Below are 23,751 nucleotides of genomic sequence, written 5' to 3'. Positions count from 1 at the left end.
GTATGTGTTAATGGGGACTATGGGTTAGGGGCTGTTTAGCACACTGGGCTAAATCGCTGGCTTTGAAAGCAGACCAAGGCAGGCCAGCAACACGGTTCGATTTCCGTAACAGCCTCTCCGAACAGGTGCTGGAATGTGGCGACTAGGGGCTTTTCACAGTAACTTCATTGAAGCCTACTCATGACAATAAGCGATTTTCATTTCATTTCATTTTCATTCCTGATTCCTTTTTGTCATTTGTGTATGTTAACATGCGGGCTAATGTTTGGAGTTTGGTGGGAGGATGGGATTGTTGTTATTGATATGGGGAGTGACATTACATTCATTACTGATTATTGTTTATTGTTGGGTGTAAATTTGGGAGAAAATGTGAAAAAGGAGAATTTAAAAAGTTTAAAAAACAATATCTTTGGCTAACATAAATCTATCAATCAGATTTAAAATTTATAATTGATCTCATGTTGATTGCTGTTTGTGGAGAGAGTTCAAAATATCTACCATCTTTTGTGCATAGAAACGTTTCATAATTTCAGTCTTGAAAGGTCTGGTTTTAATTTTTAGACTATGCCCTTCCATCCTAGACTTCCCATCCTGTGCATTGAGTTTCTCTCTATTTGCCCCATCTGTCGTCCTAATAGCTTGAAAACTTTGATCGAAGCACATCTTAACCTCTGGAATTCAAGGTAATATAACCCAAATTTGCAACAGAAAATAAATTGAGGTTAACAATGCAACACATTAAGCAAGCTAAGGAGAGTTCTGGGAAGCTGAACAAAAAAAAGTGCTGCCAAGAGAGATGAAGAATAGTCATGAGGTCTGAGTTTCAATGAAATACAAAGTGCAGCAAGATAACTGCCAAGTCAGAATGGCACTGGGAAAGTAAGGCTACCCCAAAATATAATTTTCAAAGGTGTTACATAAATTGATTGTATTTCAACAACAAATACCATTTATATTCAATGGCAAAGCTGAAGCGTTTAGCCTATGACTGTTCTTCTGATCATCACTTTATGTTTATTGATTACACTATATCTTACATTCTTCAGAGAATTGGGTTTGTTTTGTTACAAAGCTGCAAATACACACTCATATTTTTCTTAAAGTGCTGGGGATTATGCTTTAGAATTTGAAACTAGCCCATTTCTTGTGTGTCAAGCATATTTTCCAGGCTGTTTCAACTCATTATCTTACCTTCGTTACTGCAGTGCGGTGGATGAAAACATTCATTAGGAGCTAGCCATCTCTGACTCGTGCAATAAAAGAGCAGTCGTGGTGCTTAACTCCTTCAGTAAAGCAAAAGAAATATTCAGTGATTGCTGTAATGTGCACTTGCACAATGCTTCATTTTCTTCTCAATTAACCTGACACCAGGGTTATTTGTATTGCGGAATTAAAAATATAATTATATATGGACTTTTTCTGATTCAAAGGGGGGAGATTACGAGTCTCCTTCTTCAAGTTGAAAATAGCTGCATCATCTGAAGTAATTTACAACTCAACTGATGCTGTTAGTAATCTATCATTTCCTTTTTAAAGCACAGGTCCTTTAAATACAGGTTGGTGGTTATTTATCACTTTCAGGGATTGCGTTGGGATGTAATCTGGCAGTTTTTGACTGGGTAGCTATGAATTATGCTTCTCTTCTGGGAGGTCAGGGTCAGGTAATGGACTATCTTTGTGATGTGACCTATTTCACATTCCGTCAGACTTTGGTCCAGGTTCATTGTTTTTAGCTTGATCCAAGTCAATCATTCAGAAGCTGTTTAGTCAAGGTTGTAACCTGCAACACAATAAAACCAACCATTGGCAGTGTCTATATTTCATTGTTTTAGAACTGTAACTTAGAAATATTGTTGTTTTCATTTCATACCTGGAGAATCCTTGTTGAAAACTATATTGACTAGTTAGGCTGATTAAAACAAATTTTGAAGGATACAATGAATAGTGTAAGCGATATGATTCTTCTATAATTAGTTTAAACAAGCAAGCCAAGGTGAAAAATATACTGTATATAGGATCACCATTGGAATTAATGCAAGTTATTTAATCATTTGTTAGAGATAGCACATTATATACAGCATATCACAGAATCACTACAGTGCAGGAGGCCATTTGGCCCATCGGGTTTGAACTGACCCTCCAAAAGAGCACCCTAGCCAGGCCCAGGCCCTCACCCTTTCCCCAAAGCTCAGTAGCCCTACATAACCGTCTGGACACTGAGGGGCAATTTAGCATGACCAATCCACCTAACCGGCACATCTTTGGACAGTGGGAGGAAACCGGAGCACCATGAGGCAACCCAGGCAGACAGTGGGAGAAAGTGCAAACTGCACACAATCACCGGAGGGCGGAATCGAACCCCGGTCCCTGGAGCTGTGAAGCAGCAGTGCTAACCACTGTCTGAACATTCATGCTGCAATAGCTACAGATAAGACATTCTCGTCACTGATATACAAATTTTATTAATCATCCATTAACTTTTTACTGCACTTTATTATTCTGTCTTTACATCAGCTCAACCGAATTATTATCCCCACTAGCATCCTTCCTTGCGGTTATGGACCGGATCTGCTTGTTGCTCGGACAAGGGTGACGGATCTTAAGAACACACATTTCGCGCGAAAATCTGACACTTTGCTTCGAGCTGGGAAAGGAATCGAATTAAAAACACATCCTGATTTCCAAATTAGTGGTTTCCAATGAGAGCCTCCTCCACCCGTACCCAACACAGCCCAAATAGAGAGAAATAAAGACAGCATTTTAAACCATTGCTTTACTTCCAGCGACCAGCCAAGGCTCCCCACCCCCCCACCCCGAGCAGCAGAAGGCTGTTTTACCGAGAACGGTGTCTGCTTCTGCCTGAGTGTGAGTGTTTGCAGAGGGGGCGGTTTGGTGCAAAGGCTGTTTCTTCACAGCCAGTGATCTCTGACGCAGATCTTCGATGCAACTCGTTCCCCTCTCAAAAAGCAACCAGTTTCCAAGTTTCCATAATGCACACACAAAAACACAGCCGAACGGCGTGTCCATGTTGTAGCTGAGCGTTTTGCTCTGGTGTATACAATCTGCTGGTGCCAGTGATGTGGGACAGCGCACTGAGTTTGGTAGGTGAATGCAGGTCTGCCCCCTAGATGTGACAATGTTGTAGTGGGCTGGCTGGACTGGGAGTGGGGGGGGGGGGGGGATTTATCCGACAGCAGTGACTGACGGAATCCAGCTCCCGCTCACTAACAAAACCATGCGGAGATTGTCGGACATAAGTCTGCATCTCAACCAGCTCAAGTATCTCTCTCCTTCCTCCTCTGAAGACCAGCAGTGCTCCCGATCCTTTATGGACGTCAAGGCTGCTTCCAACGGGGTTTCCACCATCGAAGACAGAATCTTACGGATCACGGGATATTATGGGTATTACCCGGGATATTCGAGTCATCAAAGTAAGTGAAGCTTATTATTCTAGCATCCAAACTCCTAGTTAACGGCGTGAAGTGGCAAAGGGGCTCCTTCACTGGCAAGAGTTTCCATTGGAGACCTTCCTAAAGTTTTTTTTTGCACACAATCCAGAATCATTTGCCTTTAAATCAGATTATCTGCCAAGAATTAATTGTATTAAGTCTAAAACTTAAGGAGTGCAATTTCAAATTGCCTTGTTGAGTTTCTGCCTCTTTTGTGGTTATTGTGTGTGTGTGTTTTGGAGGAAGAGATGGGGAATCTAACCGTCTCCGAGTAACCTGTTCGGTGCATATCACAGGTTGCATTCCGAGAGGGGTTTGTTTAAGGTGCTGATAAAATTCACCCTCGGTTTCATGGGGCAGTTCATTCTCCATTAGAAAATCCCTTTTCAAAACATGAAAATGCCGGACGTTATTTTCGCACCTTTTGGGGTTGACTGTCAGTCGGTGGAGGATGTGATTTGTGTAAAGGGTAAACTCTGAAACCGGTGTGTAAACAGAAACCTTGGGGGTGCCTGTGGGACTGACTAGAAATGGGATTGGAGTGGATGGCAACAATGTTGCCACAGGACAAGCGGTTAACTTGGGTTTAGCACAATCGAGATGGAATATAGGAGCAGACTGACGGCTCACAAGGCATTCGAGGTACATTAAAACTCCAAAGGGAATCTCTCCACCGGGCAGTGTCGACGGTCCCAATGTGCAAAATGAAGGTTGTGTTTTGATACGGGGGGGGGGGGGGGGGGGGGCAACACAAAGATGGAACAGCTCTGCCGTTTGTTTTTTTTTGGTGTGGCAATGTTACAAGAGAGCTATCCATGGGTCGAACACCAAACGTCCTGGCGTTCCTGTTCAGGAAGGACCGAAGTGCAGTTAACAGGATGTCCATTCTGGGCTGCACATTACCACCACCAATCTCCAAAAGCTCAGCTGGTGATCTCTGCAAAGCCGTGACACCTCCTGCTCCACACGCACACTGCCTCTCAGTCTATCAATATATTCCCTTCTGTGTCAGTACTGCGGGCAGGTGTTTGTCAATGCGACATCTAACAGAGTGTTACACAGTTACCACAGTGCCACAGGGGCTGCTGCTCACTGACATTGACTTTAGTGACGTCCGGCTCGGTATCAAGCACACTGCGATTCTTGAAAACTAACCCCCCCCCCAAGCAACCTGTAACTGTAACTATATACGGTAATCAGTCAGCCGTGATATTCCCAATACTTCATGTTTTATTAACACGAGTCTCTCTGCCTATAAATCGCACATCAGAAGTGTGAAACACAGAGAAGGGTTTGTGTTTATTTTAAATCAATGGATATTTCCCGAGGGGGTTCTTCCCACTATGATGGCTACAAGCTGTTACCCGACCCGAGATTGGGAGAAAGTTGCTTTGCCCTTTAGATAATCTGCTCCCATAGTTGAAACGCTGTTTATTTCATTTAAGGGTGACCGAATGGTCAAGTGTTAAGCCAACACATTTAGCATGGATATTACAAAGTGAAACACAGTAGCCCAGAGGAATTGGAGAGTAGGGTTCATGTTGTTTCCAGGAACATTATGAAACTAATGGGAATATCATTGTAAATCATCCAATTTCTCACATTGATGGTAACATAGCAACAGTATCAGCCAAGGGAGATCTTCAGCCCATCTAGCCCACCTATCCACTCTGAATCCCATCGTAGATACAAGCTGGCCTTGTTCGTCCTTATGTTGGTGAACTGCTTCACAAATTTATCACCCTCTGATTGGAGAGAAAATCCTCCTGCATTTTTCTATTGTTGCTAATTCCTAAATGTGACCCCTCACGTTTACATTCTGTGCACAGCAGTAAAGCTTGCTCGGATCTGATTTATCTAAACCTGCCGTGATTTGAATCATTTCTCTCATATATCCTCTCAGCCTAGTCAAGTGAGAAAGACTTAAGGTAGTAAATCTTCCCTCGTGCATCATTCCCTTAAGTACTGCGATCGACATGTTCTTTATGATATTGGATTTCAGTGTGGTATTGTCAGAGTGCGTCTTTCTTAATTCCTCCTGCACATTAAAAAAATGATATACTTGATTAAGTTTATATTAGAACATTAGGTTATGTAATTTTACATTCTTGTTCTGTAAAGTGTTGTTGAGACTCTTGAGTACTGTATGCAGGGAAAACATTGATTTGGAGGTGAGCAACAAACGGTAAATTCTCAACATGTCAAAAATGTTGGCTTGTTTACCTTAGCTAAAGACTTTGAGGGAACTTGATTGAAGTTTTCAATATTATAAAGGAGATTGAAAAAGCCGATTCCTGAAAACTGATAACAATTGGGAAGAATTCAAAGACCATAGAATCCCTCCAGTGCAGCAGGCAGCCATTAGGCTCAGCAAGTCCGCCCTGGCACTTGGAAACAACACCCTACTTAAACCCATGCATCCACCATATCCACATAACCCAGTAACCCTACCTAACCTTTGAACACTAAGGCAATTTAGCTTGGACAATCCACCTAACCTGCACATCTTTGGACTGTGGGAGGAAATCGGAGAACCCAGAGGAAACCCACACTGACGTTGGGGGGGGAGAGAGGGGGGAGTGCAAACTCCACACAGTCAGTCTCCCGAGGCTGGAATTGAACCCGGGTCCCTGGAGCTGTGAGGCAGCAGTGCTAACCACTGTGCCACCGTGCCGACCAGGGAAAATAACTTCTCATCCTCTCCTACCGTCGATGACAAATAGGCAAACTGCTGGTGGTCCCAAATCATTGAATGGGAAAAACATTTTTACCAGCATTTTATCTAGTATCTTGGTGAAAGGCTGCAAGTAATTGATTTTCACTGCTCCACAATAAGTTAATCTGAAAAAACGAACATTTCCAGATTTCCACCCTCACCGTTGCCAGATTAAATAACTGGATTGAGTTCAATATGATCCATCAGCTAAACATTCTGGGGTTTTTTTTTTTTTTGCAACGGCTTCCAAATCTCCTGCTCCAAGTTTGGTTGAAACCCGTGGGGAGAAATGGGAGGGATATTTGTTTTCAATGTTTCTTCAGGGTTTCTGCTGATGTACCGCTGAATTTACAATGGGAGATTGGAAGAATCCCGAGACAATTCAGGCCACTATCTGTGTTGTCGATGGCTTTAAGTCGTTTTTAGGACACTTTCAGGTAATGGACAAAACTGGCAAGGTTACCCTGAAAAGTTGATGGTGGCTCTTGAATCCCGACGGCTCTTGTGATGTTCGTGTTCCCATAATGGTAGTGAATTCTAGACTGTTGGCCCAGTGATGAAACCAGGATGGTATGTGAACCCTAAAGTAAAACACTGATGCTGCAAATCTGAAAGAACAGTAGAAAATGCTCAAAATGCTCAGCATGTGTGGAGCGAGAAACAGAGTTAACTTTTCAGACCAACGTCCTTTCATTGGCAGTAGGAGCAGATAGAAATGTAATAGGTTTTGAGCAAGCGAAAGGGAGGAGGGTGGGAAAAGAACAAAAGGGAACGTCTGTGACTGGGTGGAGGGCAGGAGGGATTGAGTGACAAAAGAACAAAGAAAGAACAAAGACCGATACAGCTCAGGAACAGGCCCTTCGGCCCTCCAAGCCTGTACCGATCATGATCCCACCCTTGGCCAAAACCTTCAACACTTCCTAGTGCATTATCCCTCAATAGCAGGGGTGGGCAAACTTTTCCGTGCAAGGGCCACATTCAGAAATTCACAATTTTAAAGGGCCGCATAGTACATTAATTAATAGTCCCGGTTGTAACCAATTAGCGTGCGGCATATACCTCAGCGCTTCCCCCGGTGGCATCCTGCCTTTAGCCCTCTTTTTCTCTACTTTTCAAAAATGGCGCTTCACCCGGTTATGATTCTGGGCGCCTCATATAGAACATAGAACATAGAACAGTACAGCACAGAACAGGCCCTTCGGCCCTCGATGTTGTGCCGAGCAATGATCACCCTACTCAAGTCAACGTATCCACCATATACCAGTAACCAAACAGCCCCCCCCCCCCAATTAACCTTATTAAAAAAAATTTTTTTAAAAAGAAAATTAAAAAAAATTTTTTTTATGACTTGATCTTGGTGGGCCGCATAAAGACCTTTGGCGGGCCGCATGCGGCCCGTGGGCCGTAGTTTGCCCACCCCTGCTCTATACCCATCCTATCCAAGTGTTTGACGAATAAAGGTTCAATAGTGAAGGACAAAGGCATTGGTCATAAGACTAGTAAAGAAAAGAATGTGTATCTGGAGGCAGGCTCTCTCAGAGGTGGTGGGAAGCCCAGGACATTTCCAGATTTTGAGGCCCCCTGCCACAATAACAAAAATGAAGATAAATTAAAACAAAATAGAGCACCAAATAAGGGACATAATTTTAATTTATTTAACAAATGCTTTTCTCGCCTTTTTCTTTGCAAATGCACTAATTATTGAGGAAAAATCTGGCTTTTGTGCAATGCAACAGTTGATATTAAGCATGGTGAGAGCACGCAAACACTCTTGTCCCAGAGTTGAACGGTGATAGGTCTTTATCTGCTTCAACACGTTGAAAGTGAGTTCCCTTGAAGCCACTAACGCTGGCAAAAATACACAATGCAATTGTGGTATCAGGAAATGCTCAGAGAGTAGAGGTTCGGGTATTTCTTGAAGCAATTCCTTTGGCTTGCAATCCAGAGAAGAGTGTTTTCATCCTGAGGATATTGTGTTGAAAAACTATCTATTATAAAGAGTTACTGCAAACGAATAGTAAAACAACTTTAACCGTGTGCTAGCTCTGCTGCCTTAACGTGTGCACGGACTTACACCCTTCTCACGCACCAGTAGGATAGGCTGTGCAGACACTGCTTGATGTACAATACGCAACAGCAAAACGTACTTCCTTTCCCAATATTATTTCTTCATGTGCAAAACACAAGTTGTGAATGATGCGCTATCAATTGCACTTAAAGACTCGAATCGGTACAAGAGAGGCTTTATTACAGTTAGATGTTGATCCTCCGACTGCAGCTGGTAGAATGGCTGCTCAGGAGAACTCATACATATTTATACGGCTCCTTGTGGGCGGAGCTAGCCGGCAGCGGCTACCGGCGAACCTGTAATACAGGTACTGCTGTACATCCCCTAATACAAACACACCCACAATTACACAGTGGTGGATCACCACAGTCACCCCCTGTTAAAAATGAATCCGGCAGGGGTGGCGTGGAACTATATACAGAACTTGTGAATTATTTACAGAGGGGAGGGAAAAAAATTATGTGTCCATCTTGTAACCCAGTGCTCGTCAGAGGTTAAGTCTGTCTGGTGGTCTGACGGTTCGCTGGGAGCGACGTAACAGTGGTGGCGATGTCTTGACAGGTGGTGTCGACGGCGTCGGTGCTGGCGGTGTTGGTGCTGGCGGTGTTGGTGCTGGCCAGTAGCTGGATGACTCCGGGAGCGTGCCGAAATTTTCCTCGTCCTGTAGCGTGGGCAGGGGAAGGAGGGATGGACCTGGTGGGGCTGGTGCTGGGAGCGCGGATGGCGCATGGGTGGGGAGGTGTGTGGGGGTGGGAGTGGCACCCAAGGGAGCCAGGTCCCTGAGCGAGACCGTATCCTGGCGGCCGTCGGGGAACTCCACAAAGGCATACTGGGGGTTGGCGTGGAGTAGGCGTACCCTGTCCACCAAGGGGTCCGCCTTGTGGAGTCGGACATGCCTACGCAGTAGAACCGGCCCTGGAGCTGCCAGCCAAGTCGGGAGCGACACCCCGGATGTGGACTTCCTAGAGAAGGTAAAAACACGTTCATGGGATGTGTTATTCGTGGCAGTGCACAGTAGAGACCGGATGGAGTGCAATGCATCCGGGAGGACCTGCTGCCAGCGAGCGGCTGGGAGGTTTCTGGACCATAGGGCCAGCTGGACGGCCCTCCAATCCGTCCCGTTCTCCCTCTACCTGCCCATTTCCCCGGGGGTTGTAGCTGGTCGTCCTGCTGGAGGCGATACCCCTGCTGAGCAGGAACTGACGCAGCTCATCGCTCATGAATGAGGATCCCCTATCGCTGTGGATGTAGTCGGGGAAACCGAACAGAGCAGATATGGAGTCGAGGGCCTTGATGACGGCGGCAGACGTCATATCCGGGCATGGGATGGCGAATGGGAACCTGGAGAATTCATCGACCACACTAAGGATATATGTGTTGTGGTCGGTGGAGGGGTGGGGCCCTTTGAAATCCACACTGAGTCGTTCAAAGGGGCGGGACGCTTTCACCAGGCGCGCGCGGTCTGGCCGGTAGAAGTGCGGCTTGCACTCCGCACAGACCTGGCAGTCTCTGGTGACTGTCCGTACTTCCTCGATGGAGATGGGCAGATTGCGGGCTTTGACTAGGTGATACATCCGAGTGACCCCCCCGGATGGCAAAGGCTGTCGTGCAGGGTACGGAGCTGGTCTACTTGTGCGTTGGCACATGTACCTCCGGAGAGGGCGTCTGGGGGCTCGTTGAGCTTGCCGGGGCGATACAAGATCTCGTAATTATAGGTGGAGAGCTCGATTCTCCACCTCAAGATTTTATCATTTTTGATCTTGCCCCTCTGCGTGTTGTTAAACATGAAGGCTACTGACCGTTGGTCAATGAGGAGAGTGAATCTCCTGCTGGCCAGGTAATGCCTCCAGTGACGCACAGCTTCAACGATTGCCTGGGCCTCCTTTTCAACAGAGGAATGTCGAATTTCGGAGGCATGGAGGGTGCGGGAAAAGAATGCCACGGGTCTGCCTGCCTGGTTTAGAGTGATGGCAAGGGCGACATCTGAAGCGTCGCTCTCTACTTGAAAGGGCAGTGTCTCATCAACTGCATGTATCCCGGCCTTGGCTATGTCTGCTCTGATCTGGGTGAAGGCGGCTGTGCCTCGGCCGTGAGGGGAAATTGAGGGGACTGTATCAGTGGGCGGGCCTTGTCCGCGTATTGTGGGACCCACTGGTCGTAGTAGGAGAAGAACCCCAGGCAGCATTTGAGGGCCTTGGGGCAGTGGGGAAGGGGGAGCTCCATGAGGGGGTGCATGCGGTCGGGATCGGGCCCCAGGAGTCCGTTTTGGACTACATAGCCGAGGATGGGCAAGCGGTTAGTGCTGAACACGCACTTCTCCTTGTTGTAAGTGAGGTTGAGGAGAAATTTGGCAAGGTTGGCGTCGTGGTCCTGCTTGTCATGGCTGCAGATGGTGACATTATCTAAGTACGGAAACGTGGCCCGCAGTCCGTACCGGTCAACCATTCGGTCCATTTCTCTTTGGAATACCGAGACCCCGTTAGTGACGCCGAAGGGAACCCTAAGAAATTGATAGAGGCGACCGTCTGCCTCGAAGGCAGTGTATGGACGGTCTGATTTGCGGATGGGGAGCTGATGGTATGCGGATTTTAGGTCAATTGTTGAGAAGATCCGGTACTGTGCAATCTGATTGACCATATCAGATATGCGAGGGAGGGGGTACGCGTCGAGCTGCGTGTACCGATTGATGGTCTGGCTGTAGTCCACGGCCATCATGTGTTTCTCCCCAGTTTTAACCACTACGACTCGGGCTCTCCAGGGGCTATTGCTGGCCTCGATAATACCCTCCCGACGCAGCCGCTGGACTTCGGACCTGATGAAGGTCTTGTCCTGGGTGCTGTACCGTCTGCTCCTGGTAGCGACGGGCTTGCAATCTGCAGTCAGATTGGCAAAGAGGGAGGGAGGGTCAACCTTGAGGGTCGTGAGGCCGCAAACGGTGAGTGGGGGTAGGGGCCCGCTGAATTTGAGGGTGAGACTCTGGAGGTTACATTGAAAATCCAGGCCCAGTAATAGTTTAGCACAGAGATTGGGGAGAACGTACAGGCGACAACCGCTGAATTCAACGCCTTGCACGGTGAGGTTGACCACACAGAAACCCCAGATCGGGAAAGAAGGGATCCGGAAGCCAGGGAGATCCGCTGGTTGGCGGGATGGACCGCGAGGAAGCAGCGCCTTACCGTGTCCGGATGGATGAAGCTATCGGTGCTCCCGGAGTCTAGTAGACAGGAGGTCGCGTGGCCGTTGATTAGCACCGTCGTCGAAGCGGTAGCCAGGTTGTAAGGACGGGACTGGTCCAGCGTCATGGAGACGAGCAGTGGGAGCAGCGTCCGATGAGGAGCGGTAGAGACCCGAGTCCAGCGGTCCAGTCCCGAGGGGAAGGAAAAATGGCGGCATCCGAAGGCCCTGTGCGGGAGAAGGTGGCGGCGCCCATGCAGCGCACGTTGCGGGCGCGGGGCAAGATGGCGGCGCCCATGGTACGCACGCTGTGGGGGCGGGACAAGATGGCGGCGCCCACTGGCTGCACGTGGATCTGGGGGGGAAAGATGGCGGCACCCATGGTGCGCACGTTGTGGGGGCGGGACAAGATGGCGGCGCCCACGGGCCGCACGTGGACCTGGGGGAGAAGATGGCGGCGCCCACTGGTCGCACGAAGCCCCGGGAGCAGAGGATGGCGGCGCCCATTGTGCGATAGGCTGAGGGAAGGGAGAGAAGTCGGGCGCGATTGCGGCAACTGCGCGGGCCTGGCACACCGTCGCAAAGTGGCCCTTCTTGCCGCAGGATTTGCAGGTGGCGGTGCGGGCTTGGCAGCGCTGGCGGGGGTGCTTCTGTTGGCCGCAGAAGTAGCAGCGGGGACACCCAGAGTGCGCGGTGTGGCGGGCAGCGCAGGCATATTGTGCGGGGGCGGCCCCTGTCAGGGGGGTCGGTTGCGGGGTCCATGAGGGGTAGGATGGGTGGGCCGCTCGGCGAGCGGGGTAGGAATGTACATTACGAGAAGCGACCGTCATGGAGAGCGCTAAAGTTTTTGTCGCCGTTAGGTCGAGCACGGCTCCTTCCAGCAGTTGTTGCCGGATGGGGTCCGATGCAATCCCCGTCACGAATGCATCACGCATGAGGAGATTGGAATGTTCCGTGGCCGTGACGGCCTGACAGTCACAGTCCCGTACGAGAGGGATAAGGGGCCGCCAGAAGTCTTCATTCGACTCACCAGGTAGTTGTACGCGAGTGGTGAGTACATGCCTTGCAAATAGAGTGTTCGTCTTCTGGACGTAGTTTTCTTTAAGGAGTTCCATGGCGCCTGCGTAATTCGGCGCGTCCTGTATCAGCGGGAACACGCTGGAGCACAACCGTGAGTAGAGAAGTTGGATTTTCTGAGCTTCCGTCGGCTCGGGAGTGGCTGAGTTGATATAGGCCTCAAAGCAAGCCAGCCAGTGATTAAAGTCCTTTCTGGCATTCGGCGATTGCAGATCCAGCTGCAAGCGATCTGGTTTGATCCTGATGTCCATGATGCGGAAAATCTAACTGTAATAAATTGATGCGCTATCAATTGCACTTAAAGACTCGAATCGGTACAAGAGAGGCTTTATTACAGTTAGATGTTGATCCTCCGACTGCAGCTGGTAGAATGGCTGCTCAGGAGAACTCATACATATTTGTACGGCTCCTTGTGGGCGGAGCTAGCTGGCGGGGGCTACCGGCGAACCTGTAGTACAGGTGTGGTGGTATGATTAACATAGCTCCCTGCCATTGGTGCAGAACACCGGCTTACCATTGGCCCTGGTATTTCATGTGCCTCTTGACCGATTGGTTCAGACCAGTCATGTGACGGCTCCCCGATTGGTCGAGAGTTAACCCCGCCTCCAGGACGGGGTATAAATACCCAGTACGCCTGGCGGTCGTCCATTTACTGTAGTCGACCGCAGGGCTAACATCTAGCTTATTAAAGCTTTACTTTTGTACAGCAACTCGTCTCGCGTTCAATTGATGGTACATCAATTTAATAAGCTAGAATTTTGAAGATGGAGCTCCGGATCAAGCCCGAATGCCTCCGCATCAGCCCGCAAACTCAGAACGCTTCAGAAATCTTCAAACATTGGCTGGCGTGTTTCGATGGTTACCTGGCGTCCGCAAGCAGCATGGGTCCACCATGGCACAGAAGCTTCATATCCTCCACTCCAGCGTGGGCATGGCGGCCTACGCGATGATAGGGGAGGAAAAAGATTACGACGCGGCCATGGATAAGCTGAATGGACAGTTTCTTAAACCGGTAAACAGAGTATTCGCCCGACATCTGCTGGCTACCAGACAACAGCTCCCCGGTGAGTCATTAGACAATTTTTACCAGGCCCTCGCTGTCCTGGGGAGGAATTGCACCTGCCTCCAAGTTTCAGCCACGGAGCACATGGAACTTTTGATTAGAGATGCTTACGTGGCTGGGATGCAGTCTGCCGCTATCCGCCAGCGGATGCTGGAGAAAGACGACCTCAGCCTAACAGGCACGGACTCTCTCCACCTCCCTGGAGGTCGGCGACTTAAACTCCCGCGCATATGTCCCCAGCCGCACTGCACCATCCTGGGCCTCCTCGCACGCTTCCCCACCGCCATCCGCCGCTCCGGACCCCCCTCAGGCCTGCGCCGCGGGACGCCCCGACAAGTCCGCGGGGCCCCACTGCTATTTCTGTGGGTTCGCAAAACACCCGCGCTGCCCGGCCCGCTCCGCCCTCTGTAAGAGCTGCGGGAAGAAGGGCCACTTTTTGACGGTCTGCCAGGCCAAATTGGTCACTGCTGTACCGCGCAGCGACCGGGAATCCCCCCCTCCGGGCCTTTCCGGGCCCTCCAGCGCACCGCGCAAATCTCTCTCTCCCGCCCCCAGGCCCCTGCGCCCGGCCTGCGCGCCTCTCTGCCCCCGCTCTCAGCTGCTCCGATCGGCCCGCCGGCACCGTCTTGGGCCCCGGACGCCACGTGCGGGTCCTGGGCGCCACCATCTTGGGGCGCCGACTCCACGTGCGGGTCCTGGGCGCCGCCATCTTGGGGCGCCGACTCCACGTGCGGGTCCTGGGCGCCGCCATCTTGGGGCGCCGACTCCACGTGCGGGTCCTGAGCGCCGCCATCTTGGGGCGCCGACTCCACGTGCGGGTCCTGGGCGCCGCCATCTTGGGGCCCCGACTCCACGTGCGGATCCTGGGCACCACCATCCTGGACTGGCACACAAGGTCCTGCCAGCACCTACTCGGCCGACGACGATTTCGACGATGGATCTTCTCCACGGCTCGCGGCCATTCAACTCAACCAGTCATGGCCACGCACGCTCGCCAAAACAACGACGCTGATCCACCTCAACAGCCATGAGACGGGCTGCCTGCTGGAGTCCGGGAGCACGGAAAGCTTCGTTCACCCTGCCACGGTAAGACGCTGCGCACTCCCTGTCCATCCTGTAAAACACAATATCGGGTTAGTCTCAGGTTCGCACTCCGTCTGCATCACCGGCTGCTGCATCGCGGACCTCACGGTCCAAGGGAAGGTTTTTAAAAACTATAAACTCCTTATCCTCCCTGACCTTTGCGCACCGGCACTCCTTGGACTGGACTTCCAGTGCAACCTGCAGAGCTTGACCTTCCAATTCGGCGGCCCTATACCCCCCCTCACTATCTGCAGCCTCGCATCCCTCAAAGTGGACCCCCCCTCCTTGTTTGCTAATTTCACCCCCCCGATTGCAAACCGGTCGCGACCCGGAGCAGACGGTACAGCGCCCAGGACCGGACCTTCACCAGGTCCGAGGTCCAGAGGTTGCTGAAGGAAGGGGTCATCGAGGCCAGCAACAGTCCCTGGCGAGCCCAAGTGCTGGTGGCCCGGACTGGGGAGAAAAACCGGATGGTCATCGACTATAGCCAGACCATCAACCGGTTTACGCAACTGGACGCGTATCCTCTCCCCCGTATTTCCGCCATGGTAAACGAGATCGCGAAATACAAAGTCTTCTCCACTGTGGACCTCAAGTCCGCCTATCACCAGCTCCCCATCCGCACGAGTGACCGCAAGTACACCGCGTTCGAGGCTGATGGACGCCTCTACCACTTCCTCAGGGTTCCATTCGGTGTCACAAATGGGGTCTCGGTCTTCCAACGGGAGATGGACCGAATGGTCGACAAGCACGGATTATGGGCTACCTTCCCGTACCTCGATAATGTCACCATCTGCGGCCACGACCAGCAGGACCATGACACCAACCTCCGAAAAGTTCCCCAAACCGCAAAACTCCTTAACCTCACATACAATAAGGATAAGTGCGTGTTTAGCACCGACCGTCTAGCCATCCTCGGCTACGTAGTGCGTAATGGAGTGATAGGCCTCGACCCTGAATGCATGCGCCCCCTGATGGAACTCCCTCTCCCCAATACCCTCAAATCCCTCAAACGCTGCCTGGGTTTCTTCGCTTACTACGCCCAATGGGTTCCCAATTACGCCGACAAGGCCCGTCCCCTCATTCAAACTACGACATTCCCGCCGTCGTCGGAGGCCTGCCAGGCCTTTAGCCGCATCAAAGTGGACATCGCAAAGGCCACGATGTGCGCCATCGACGAGTCCCTCCCCTTCCAGGTCGAGAGCGACGCATCAGAAGTAGCTCTGGTGGCCACCCTGAACCAAGCGGGCAGACCCGTGGCCTTCTTCTCCAGAACGCTCCAGGCTTCCGAACTCCGCCATTCCTCAGTGGAAAAGGAAGCCCAGGCCATAGTCGAAGCTGTGCGACATTGGAGGCACTATTTGGCCGGCAGGAAGTTTACCCTCCTCACAGACCAACGGTCAGTGGCCTTCATGTTCGATAATGCACAGAGTAGCAAGATTAAGAATGACAAGATCTTACGGTGGCGGATCGAGTTGTCCATGTACAACTATGAGATCTTGTATCGTCCTGGGAAGCTCAATGAGCATCCTGATGCCCTGTCCCGTGGTACCTGCGCCAGCGCGCAGATAGACCGCCTCCGCTCCCTCCACGCGGACCTCTGCCATCCAGGGGTGACCCGTTTCTTCCATTTCATTAAGGCCCGCAACCTGCCTTTCTCCATCGAGGAAGTCAGGACAGTAACCCGTGACTGCCACATCTGCGCAGAGTGCAAACCGCACTTCTACCGCCCCGAGCGCGTGCATCTGATCAAAGCATCCCGTCCCTTCGAACGTCTCAGCATTGACTTCTAGGGGCTCCTTCCCTCTAACAACCGCAACATTTACTTCCTGACGGTAATCGACGAATACTCCCGCTTCCCCTTCGCCATTCCCTGCCCCGACATGACCACATCGACCGTCATTAAGGCCCTCCTCTCCATCTTCTCCCTGTTCGGCTACCCCGCATACATGCATAGCGATCGGGGGTCCTCATTTATGAGCGACGAGCTGCGTCAATTCCTGCTCAGCAGGGGCATTATCTCTAGCAGGACGACCAGCTATAACCCTCGGGGTAACGGACAGGTCGAGCGGGAGAATGGCACCATCTAGAAGACCATACTACTGGCCCTCCGGTCCAGAGATCTCCCTATTTCCCGATGGCAAGAGGTTCTCCCCGATGCCCTACATTCTATCTGCTCACTCCTCTGTACCACAACAAATCAGACTCCTCATGAACGTCTTCTTGTTTTCCCCAGGAAGTCGTCCTCCGGATCCCCTCCCCGACGTGGCTGGCCGCCCCCGGACCCATCTTGCTCCGGAAGCATGTGCGGGTGCACAAGTCCGACCCGTTGGTGGAACAAGCCCAGTTACTCCACGCTAACCCGCAGTATGCGTACGTGGAGTACCCCGACGGTCGGCAGGACACGGTCTCCCTCCGGGACCTGGCACCCGCCGGCGTGCGGCCCTCCCCCCCTTCACCACAGACCCCCCCCCCCGTTTCTTTTCCCCCAGCGCCCCACCCAGGCCACCCCTCCCCCATCCATGGCGTCTCCACCACCAGCCCGGGTGATGGAGACTGTTCAAGGACCATCGCCCCCGGACTCCAGGACGTCAGCGGAACCACCACCATCGGCTGAACCAACATCACCAACTCCACTGCGGCGGTCTGCCAGGACGTCAAAGGCAACGAAAAGGTTGATCAAGTCTATTTAACTTTCAACAACACCATGGACCTTGTATGGACAGTATGTACTATTGTTAAATGTCTGGGCCGGTGGGAAGTCAAGGATACATTTTTTTCCCTTCTCTTGCTACTACTCATACCACCACTTCTCCCCCCCCCCCCTCAGCTCTCGTTGACACCCCCCCCCCCCCCCGGCTGCTTTCTCCGCAAGGGGTGAATGTGGTGGTATGATTAACATAGCTGCCTGCCATTGGTGCAGAACACCGGTTTACCATTGGCCCTGGTCGGTCATGTGCCTCTCGACCGATTGGTTCAGACCAGTCATGTGACGGCTCCCCGATTGGTCGAGAGGCTCAGTTAACCCCGCCTCCAGGGTGGGGTATAAATACCCAGTACGCCCGGAAGTCATCCATTTACTCTAATCGACCGCAGGGCTAACATCTAGCTGATTAAAGCCTTACTTTTGTACAGCAACTCGTCTTGCGTTCAATTGGTGGTACATCAACAGGGACTGCTGTACATCCCCTAATACAAGCACACCCACAATTGCACAGTGGTGGATCACCACAGTGAAACTTATCAAATGCCAAAAAATGAACAAGTATCGAAATCTGAGGCTCCCTTTGAGCTTGAGGCCTAGGCCAAACGCTCCCCCCCCCCCCCCCCCCCACCCCCCCCAAAAGAAACATCCTCTCTGAATGGCCCTATCTGGAGGACATGCGATTGACAGGATCCTGAACTGGGGCTGCCCGAAAAGGGAAAAGAAAAGGGAATCAGAGAGATAAAAGCCAAAACAACAAAGAAAAATGAAATAAAATCGGGGCAGAGGTTATGATCTAAAATTGATGAACACAATGTTGAGACCAGAAGGCCATAAAGTGTTCTGTCAAGCGCTGAGGTGCTGTTCCTCATCTGTTCCGAACTGATGTTGTGCTTTATTGTGCCAAGGACAGAAAGTTCAGAGTGTGAACAAGGTGGGGGAATTAAAATGACAGGCGACTGGAAGCTCAGCGTCATGCTTGTAGAGGAAACCTGTACAATGGTCACCCAGTCTGAGCTTGGGTTTCTCAATGTAGAGGAGACTACATTGTGAAAAGTGGAGACATTATAGCAGGATGTTATGTGACTTAGAGGACAATTGATGGTATTTCCACAATGTGCTTGCTCTGTTTCTCCTTCGCTGGTAGAATCTACAGAGCTGGTGTTATTTAAATAACCTTATTGTCTTGCTGCTGTGCATCCTGTTGACTTTATATATTTGCAGCTCGTGTACGTCATTTGTTGACTGGGTGGATATTAGTCCAACGGTAGTGGCATCCATGAAGGCAGCTGTTGTGTCCTGAATGAGTGTTTTTGCTGGGGTACCCATCCAGGAGTGATCAGCATTTGATCACATTCCTAACCTGAGCCTTGTATTGATCGACAGCATTCAAGGAGTCAGGTGAATGGATGTTGCTTGATGGACCTGTTTGCTGAATTAATGGAGGAGACTAACAGAGTGGTAATTGGGCAGCACACTGGCAGAGTGCTTTGCACTGCTGCCTCACAACGCCAGGGACCCAGGTTCAATTCTGGCTGTCTGTGCGAATTTTCACGTTCTCCCCATGTCTGCGTGGGTTTCCCCCAGGTGCTCCGGTTTCCTCCCACAGTCCAAAGATGTGCAGGTTAGGTGAATTGGTCATGCTAAAATTGCCCCCTAGTGTCCAATGATGTGTTTGTTCGGTGGGCGTACGGGGATAGGGCGGGGAGTGGGCCTTGGTGGGGTGCTCATTCAGAGAGTAGATGCAGACTCGATGGGCCGAATGGTCTCCTTCTACGTAGTAGGGGTTCTATGGATTAGGTTTAACCTGTTTTCACTGGATAGGACACCCTTGGGTAAACCTCCCCATGTTCAGGTTGTTAACAGTACCATAGCTGTACTGAAACAGTTAGGCTATAGGAGTAGCTTGTTAGTCTGTACAGACCTTTAGCATTACAGCTATGATGCTGTCAGAAGGTATTACCTTTATCGCGTCGAGTGCACTCAGCCAAATGTTAATATAATTTTGAGCTACCCAAACTCATTAGAAATTAGGATCTTAGTGAACATAATATTCAGTACTTTTTGTTGCTATGGGACTTTATAGTCATGGATACAGATGATCAAGGCATTTCCTCCTTCTTTTGATTTCCTGTATTCCTTTTTATTGCTCATCCCTAGTGGTTTTGAGAAGTAGGCAATGAGCCTTCTCCTTGAACTGTTTCAGTCCTGGTAGTGATGGTACTCCCATCATTCATGAGTTAACATGATTAGACTTCAAAGCTTTGTTCTGAATGTTGTTTGATGGGCCACATAGGTCTCGCTATATTCTGCTGTTTTTGGTATGTAGCTCGGGAATGGTTTTACTACTGTACCCCATTCTAAGATGTGATCGATGCTGCTTCTGGAATGCTTTTCTGCACTCCACGCTGGTCCAGACTGGTTTTCTGACTTGAAGGTGATTAAGGTGTGAGAGACGGGTTGAAAGATGAGTTTACAGATTGTGCAGATATACAAGTGGGTTGTTGATGATGGCCCTCAAAATCACATGGGTAGCAGTTTTCAGCTGTTATCTTCGAGATATGCCCCTAATGTTAAAGCTCCAATGGCAGGTTGGTAAAAAAGAAAGAAATCGAATCTATAGTTCTAGATAGAGCTTTATTCCAACTCAGATAAAACTTCAGTTCTTGATCATCAACTGTTTCCCCTTTAAACTCTTTTGAGTAAACAAAATGGATCAAATGAACAAGTTATTCAATCAAATGAATGATGTAGGGGAAGGGTGGGAGGAGGGAATATCGATTGTGTGACAGAGTGAATGTGGACAGTGGTGATGTAAGCAACCTCTGCTATACCTGGTAATCCAGGTGGTCCCCCATCCATATTGTTATGACCAAGGTTTAGAGAATCCCAAAGTGTATCATAGAGTTCATCTGACCCACAACTTTTAATAGATTGTGGTATGGGGAGCACACGGCCCACTCTACAGGTGCGGTACAGCAGAAATGGAAAAGTATTTTTAAAGCAAAGCAAGGTTTATTCTATGAACTCAAGTTCACCTTTTTAAAACATACAGTGAACATCTTAGCAACCATTAATTCAAATACAACCCCCAAATTCTACAATACTAAGTAAACCTTTAAGCTTTCCTTTTGAATATCTATATCAACGTAAAAACAAAACCTTTATCAGAAACACATCTGAATTCACCAAATGATCAAGAGATAGTCTTTTGATGGCAGAGAGATCAGCAGTGCGCCTGCTTGGTTTGGCTTTAGCTCCAACACTGAAAACAAAACTAAAACACACCCTGCAGCAAACAGCCTAAAACAAAAGTAAAAAGCTGACAGACAGCACAACTCCACCCACTCTCTGATATCACTGCAGTAGTAAACACCCATTTCTTAAAGGTACTCTCACTACAGTTATTTATATACACACCCATTTATAAACACCCATTTCTTAAAGATACTCGCACATGACACCTCCCCCAAGAAAAAAAAACCCATCAACTCCAAGGTGGTTTCATTTTTCACCTTTTCACTATCCTTTAAGAAATACACACAGTAAATATGCTTTTTTGTTTAAAAAAACAACACACGCAAACAGGTATAATAACATAGTCCATTTTTTTCATTTTTCCTCCTCCAACTAAAATTGCTTCCGTTCATCACATTCGTGACAAATCATTGGTTATCACGTTTTCGCCTCCTGCCACATGTATTATTTTTAAATGAAATGGCTGTAACAATAAACTCCAGTTAAACAGCCTTTTTTGTTATTCCGGAATCGCTCCAAAAAAGTCAATGGATTATGATCAGTATATATAACGGTGTCAGACGGATTGCTGGTCACATAAATGTGAAAATGTTGCAAAGCCAGCACCAAACTCAAAGTCTCCTCCTCAATCGTGGAATACTTTTTCTGGTGAGAATTCAATTTCTTTGATAAATAACCAATAGGCCGTTTTAGCCCTTCATCGTCATCTTGTAGAAGCACCTCGCCTACATCCACATCACTCGCATCAACCGCCACTTTGAATGGTTGTGTATAATTTTGGATGGCTAACACAGGAGCAGTGGTTAACACAGCCTTCAAGCGGTCAAATGCCTGTTGGCACTCCACTGTATACTGGAATTTGTTAACGCCTCTTGAGCAAATCTGTCAGTGGAGCGACCACACTGCTAAAATTCGGTATAAATTTCCAGTGAAATCCACTCATACCAAGAAATCGCATTATTTCCCGTCGTGTCGAGGGTATCGGAAGCTCCCCAATAATCTTTGTTTTCACATCCCGTGGGACCATTCGACCCTGTCTGATTGTATGGCCAAGGAAAATGACTTGGGCCGTTCCAAATTCACTTTTGGCTAGGTTTATCACCAAACCCGCCTCCTGAAGTCGATCGAATAACTCCATCAGATGTTTCAAATGTTCTTGGGGCGTTTTTCATGCTAAATGGCAAACTTTGAATTGGTATATACCATCTGGAGTCACAAAAGCTGAAATCTTCTTCGCCCTTTTGGATAAGGGTACCTGCCAGTAACCTTTAAGTAAATCCAGTTTGGAAATAAAAGCTGATTGTCCCACTTTCCCAATGCAATCCTCCAAACGTGGGATTGGATAAGAGTCCATTCTTGTAACTTCATTAACCTTTTTATAGTCCACACACAACCATTGGGTACCGTCTGGTTTTGGTATCATCACTATGGGTGAGCTCCATTGGCTGCAACCCACTTCAATGATGCCATTTCTAAGCATACTCTCAATCTCTTTGTTAACCTGTACCAATTTTAAAGGGTTATATGGATGTTGTTTGATTGGAACAGCATTTCCCACATCTATATCATGTATAGCCATTTTAGTACTTCCCAATTTATCTCTACAAACTTGCGCATGTGCTATCAGTAATTCCGTTCAGTTAGTTTTTCCTCTGGAAGGTAACTCAACAATTTATCCCAATTTTTAAGAACATCCACATTTTCCAATTTAAGTTGAGGTATGTCAAACTCACAGTCATCTGGATTTGGTTCATCACTTTGAGTTAGAATCATGAAAACCTCTTTTTTCTCTCCTTCTCTTTCACATTACCTTTTAAGCATATTCACATGTCACACTTGGTGAGTCTTCCTTCTATCTGGTGTTTTAACCACAAAATTCACTTCACTTAATTTCCTTTCAATCTGATAAGGTCCACAAAACCTAGCTTTTAAAGGCTCACCTACCACTGGTAACAATACTAAAACTTTATCTCCACTGGCAAAACTACAAACTTTGGATTTCTTGTCCACGACCCGTTTCATCACATTTTGTGTTACTTTTCACCTGCTCTATTTAATCATTCCCTAAAATTTGACATGCAATCCAATAATGTAATTTCCGATTTCTCACTCACCAATTTTTCCTTAATCAATTTAAGTAGTCCTCTTACCTCATGACCAAAAATTAGTTCAAAGGGACTAAATTTGGTTGATTCATCAGGTGCATCCCTAATTGCAAACAGTACGAATGGAATTCCTTTGTCCCAATCCTCTGGATAATCTTGACAATAAGCCCTCAACATTGTCTTTAATGTCTGATGCCACCTTTCTAACGCTCCCTGCGATTCTGGATGGTACGCAGTTGATTTAAATTGTTTTATTCCTAAACTATCCATAACTTCTTTGAATAACCTTGAGGTAAAACTTGATCCTTGATCCGGTTGTATTTCTGTGGGTTGTCCATATCTAGTAAAGAATGTAAGTAACTCCTCCACAAACTTTTTAGCTGTAATATTACGTACTGGAATGGCCTCTGGAAACCTAGCAGACACATCCATTATAGTCAAAAGATATTGATTCCCACTTTTTGTTTCAGGAAGCAGTCCTATGCAATCAATTAGAGGGCAGCCGGTAGCATGGTGGTTAGCACAATTGCTTCACAGCTCCAGGATCCCATGTTCGATTCCCGCCTTGGTTCACTGTCTGTGCGGAGTCTGCACATCCTCCCGTGTGTGCCTGGGTTTCCTCCGGGTGCTCCTGTTTCCTCCCACAGTCCAAAGATGTGCAAGTTAGGTGGATTGGCCATGCTAAATTGCCCTTAGTGTTCAAAATTGCCCTTAGTGTTGGGTGGGGTTACTGGGCTATGGGATAGTGTGCAGATGTGGTCTTGGGTGCTCTTTCAAAGAGCCGGTGCAGACTCGATGGGCCGAATGGCCTCCTTCTGCACTGTAAATTCTATGAAATTAGGACCCTTGTAAAAGGTTCCTCAAATGCTGAAATGGGTATTAAGGGCGCTAGTTTTATCACTGCTTGAGGTTTCCCTATGACTTGATATGTGTGACATGATTGACAAAATTTAACTATATCTTTATGTAGTCCAAGCCAATAAAAATGTTTTTGTATTTTAGCTTGAGTTTTCCTTATTCCCACCAACACTGACTTTACATGGCCTAGTGTATT

General features: G+C 48.6%; 1 protein-coding gene across 1 annotated transcript in view; it reads left to right on the top strand.

The window, feature by feature from the left end:
* The first annotated feature begins 3,180 nt into the window (after window positions 1-3,180).
* Window positions 3,181-23,751, top strand: part of slc35f4 (solute carrier family 35 member F4) — a 255,387-nt gene continuing 234,816 nt past the window's right edge. Inside the window, exon 1 of the mRNA XM_038779792.1 lies at window positions 3,181-3,431. Within this exon, the coding sequence (XP_038635720.1) occupies window positions 3,236-3,431 (196 nt within the window). The 5' untranslated portion in view covers window positions 3,181-3,235. The remainder of the gene's footprint in view (window positions 3,432-23,751) is intronic.

Source organism: Scyliorhinus canicula, chromosome 2 (assembly GCF_902713615.1).
Source record: "Scyliorhinus canicula chromosome 2, sScyCan1.1, whole genome shotgun sequence".
NCBI classification, from domain to species: domain Eukaryota; kingdom Metazoa; phylum Chordata; class Chondrichthyes; order Carcharhiniformes; family Scyliorhinidae; genus Scyliorhinus; species Scyliorhinus canicula.
Note: the sequence above shows the minus strand (reverse complement) of the source record. Positions and strands in the feature narration are given on the sequence as shown.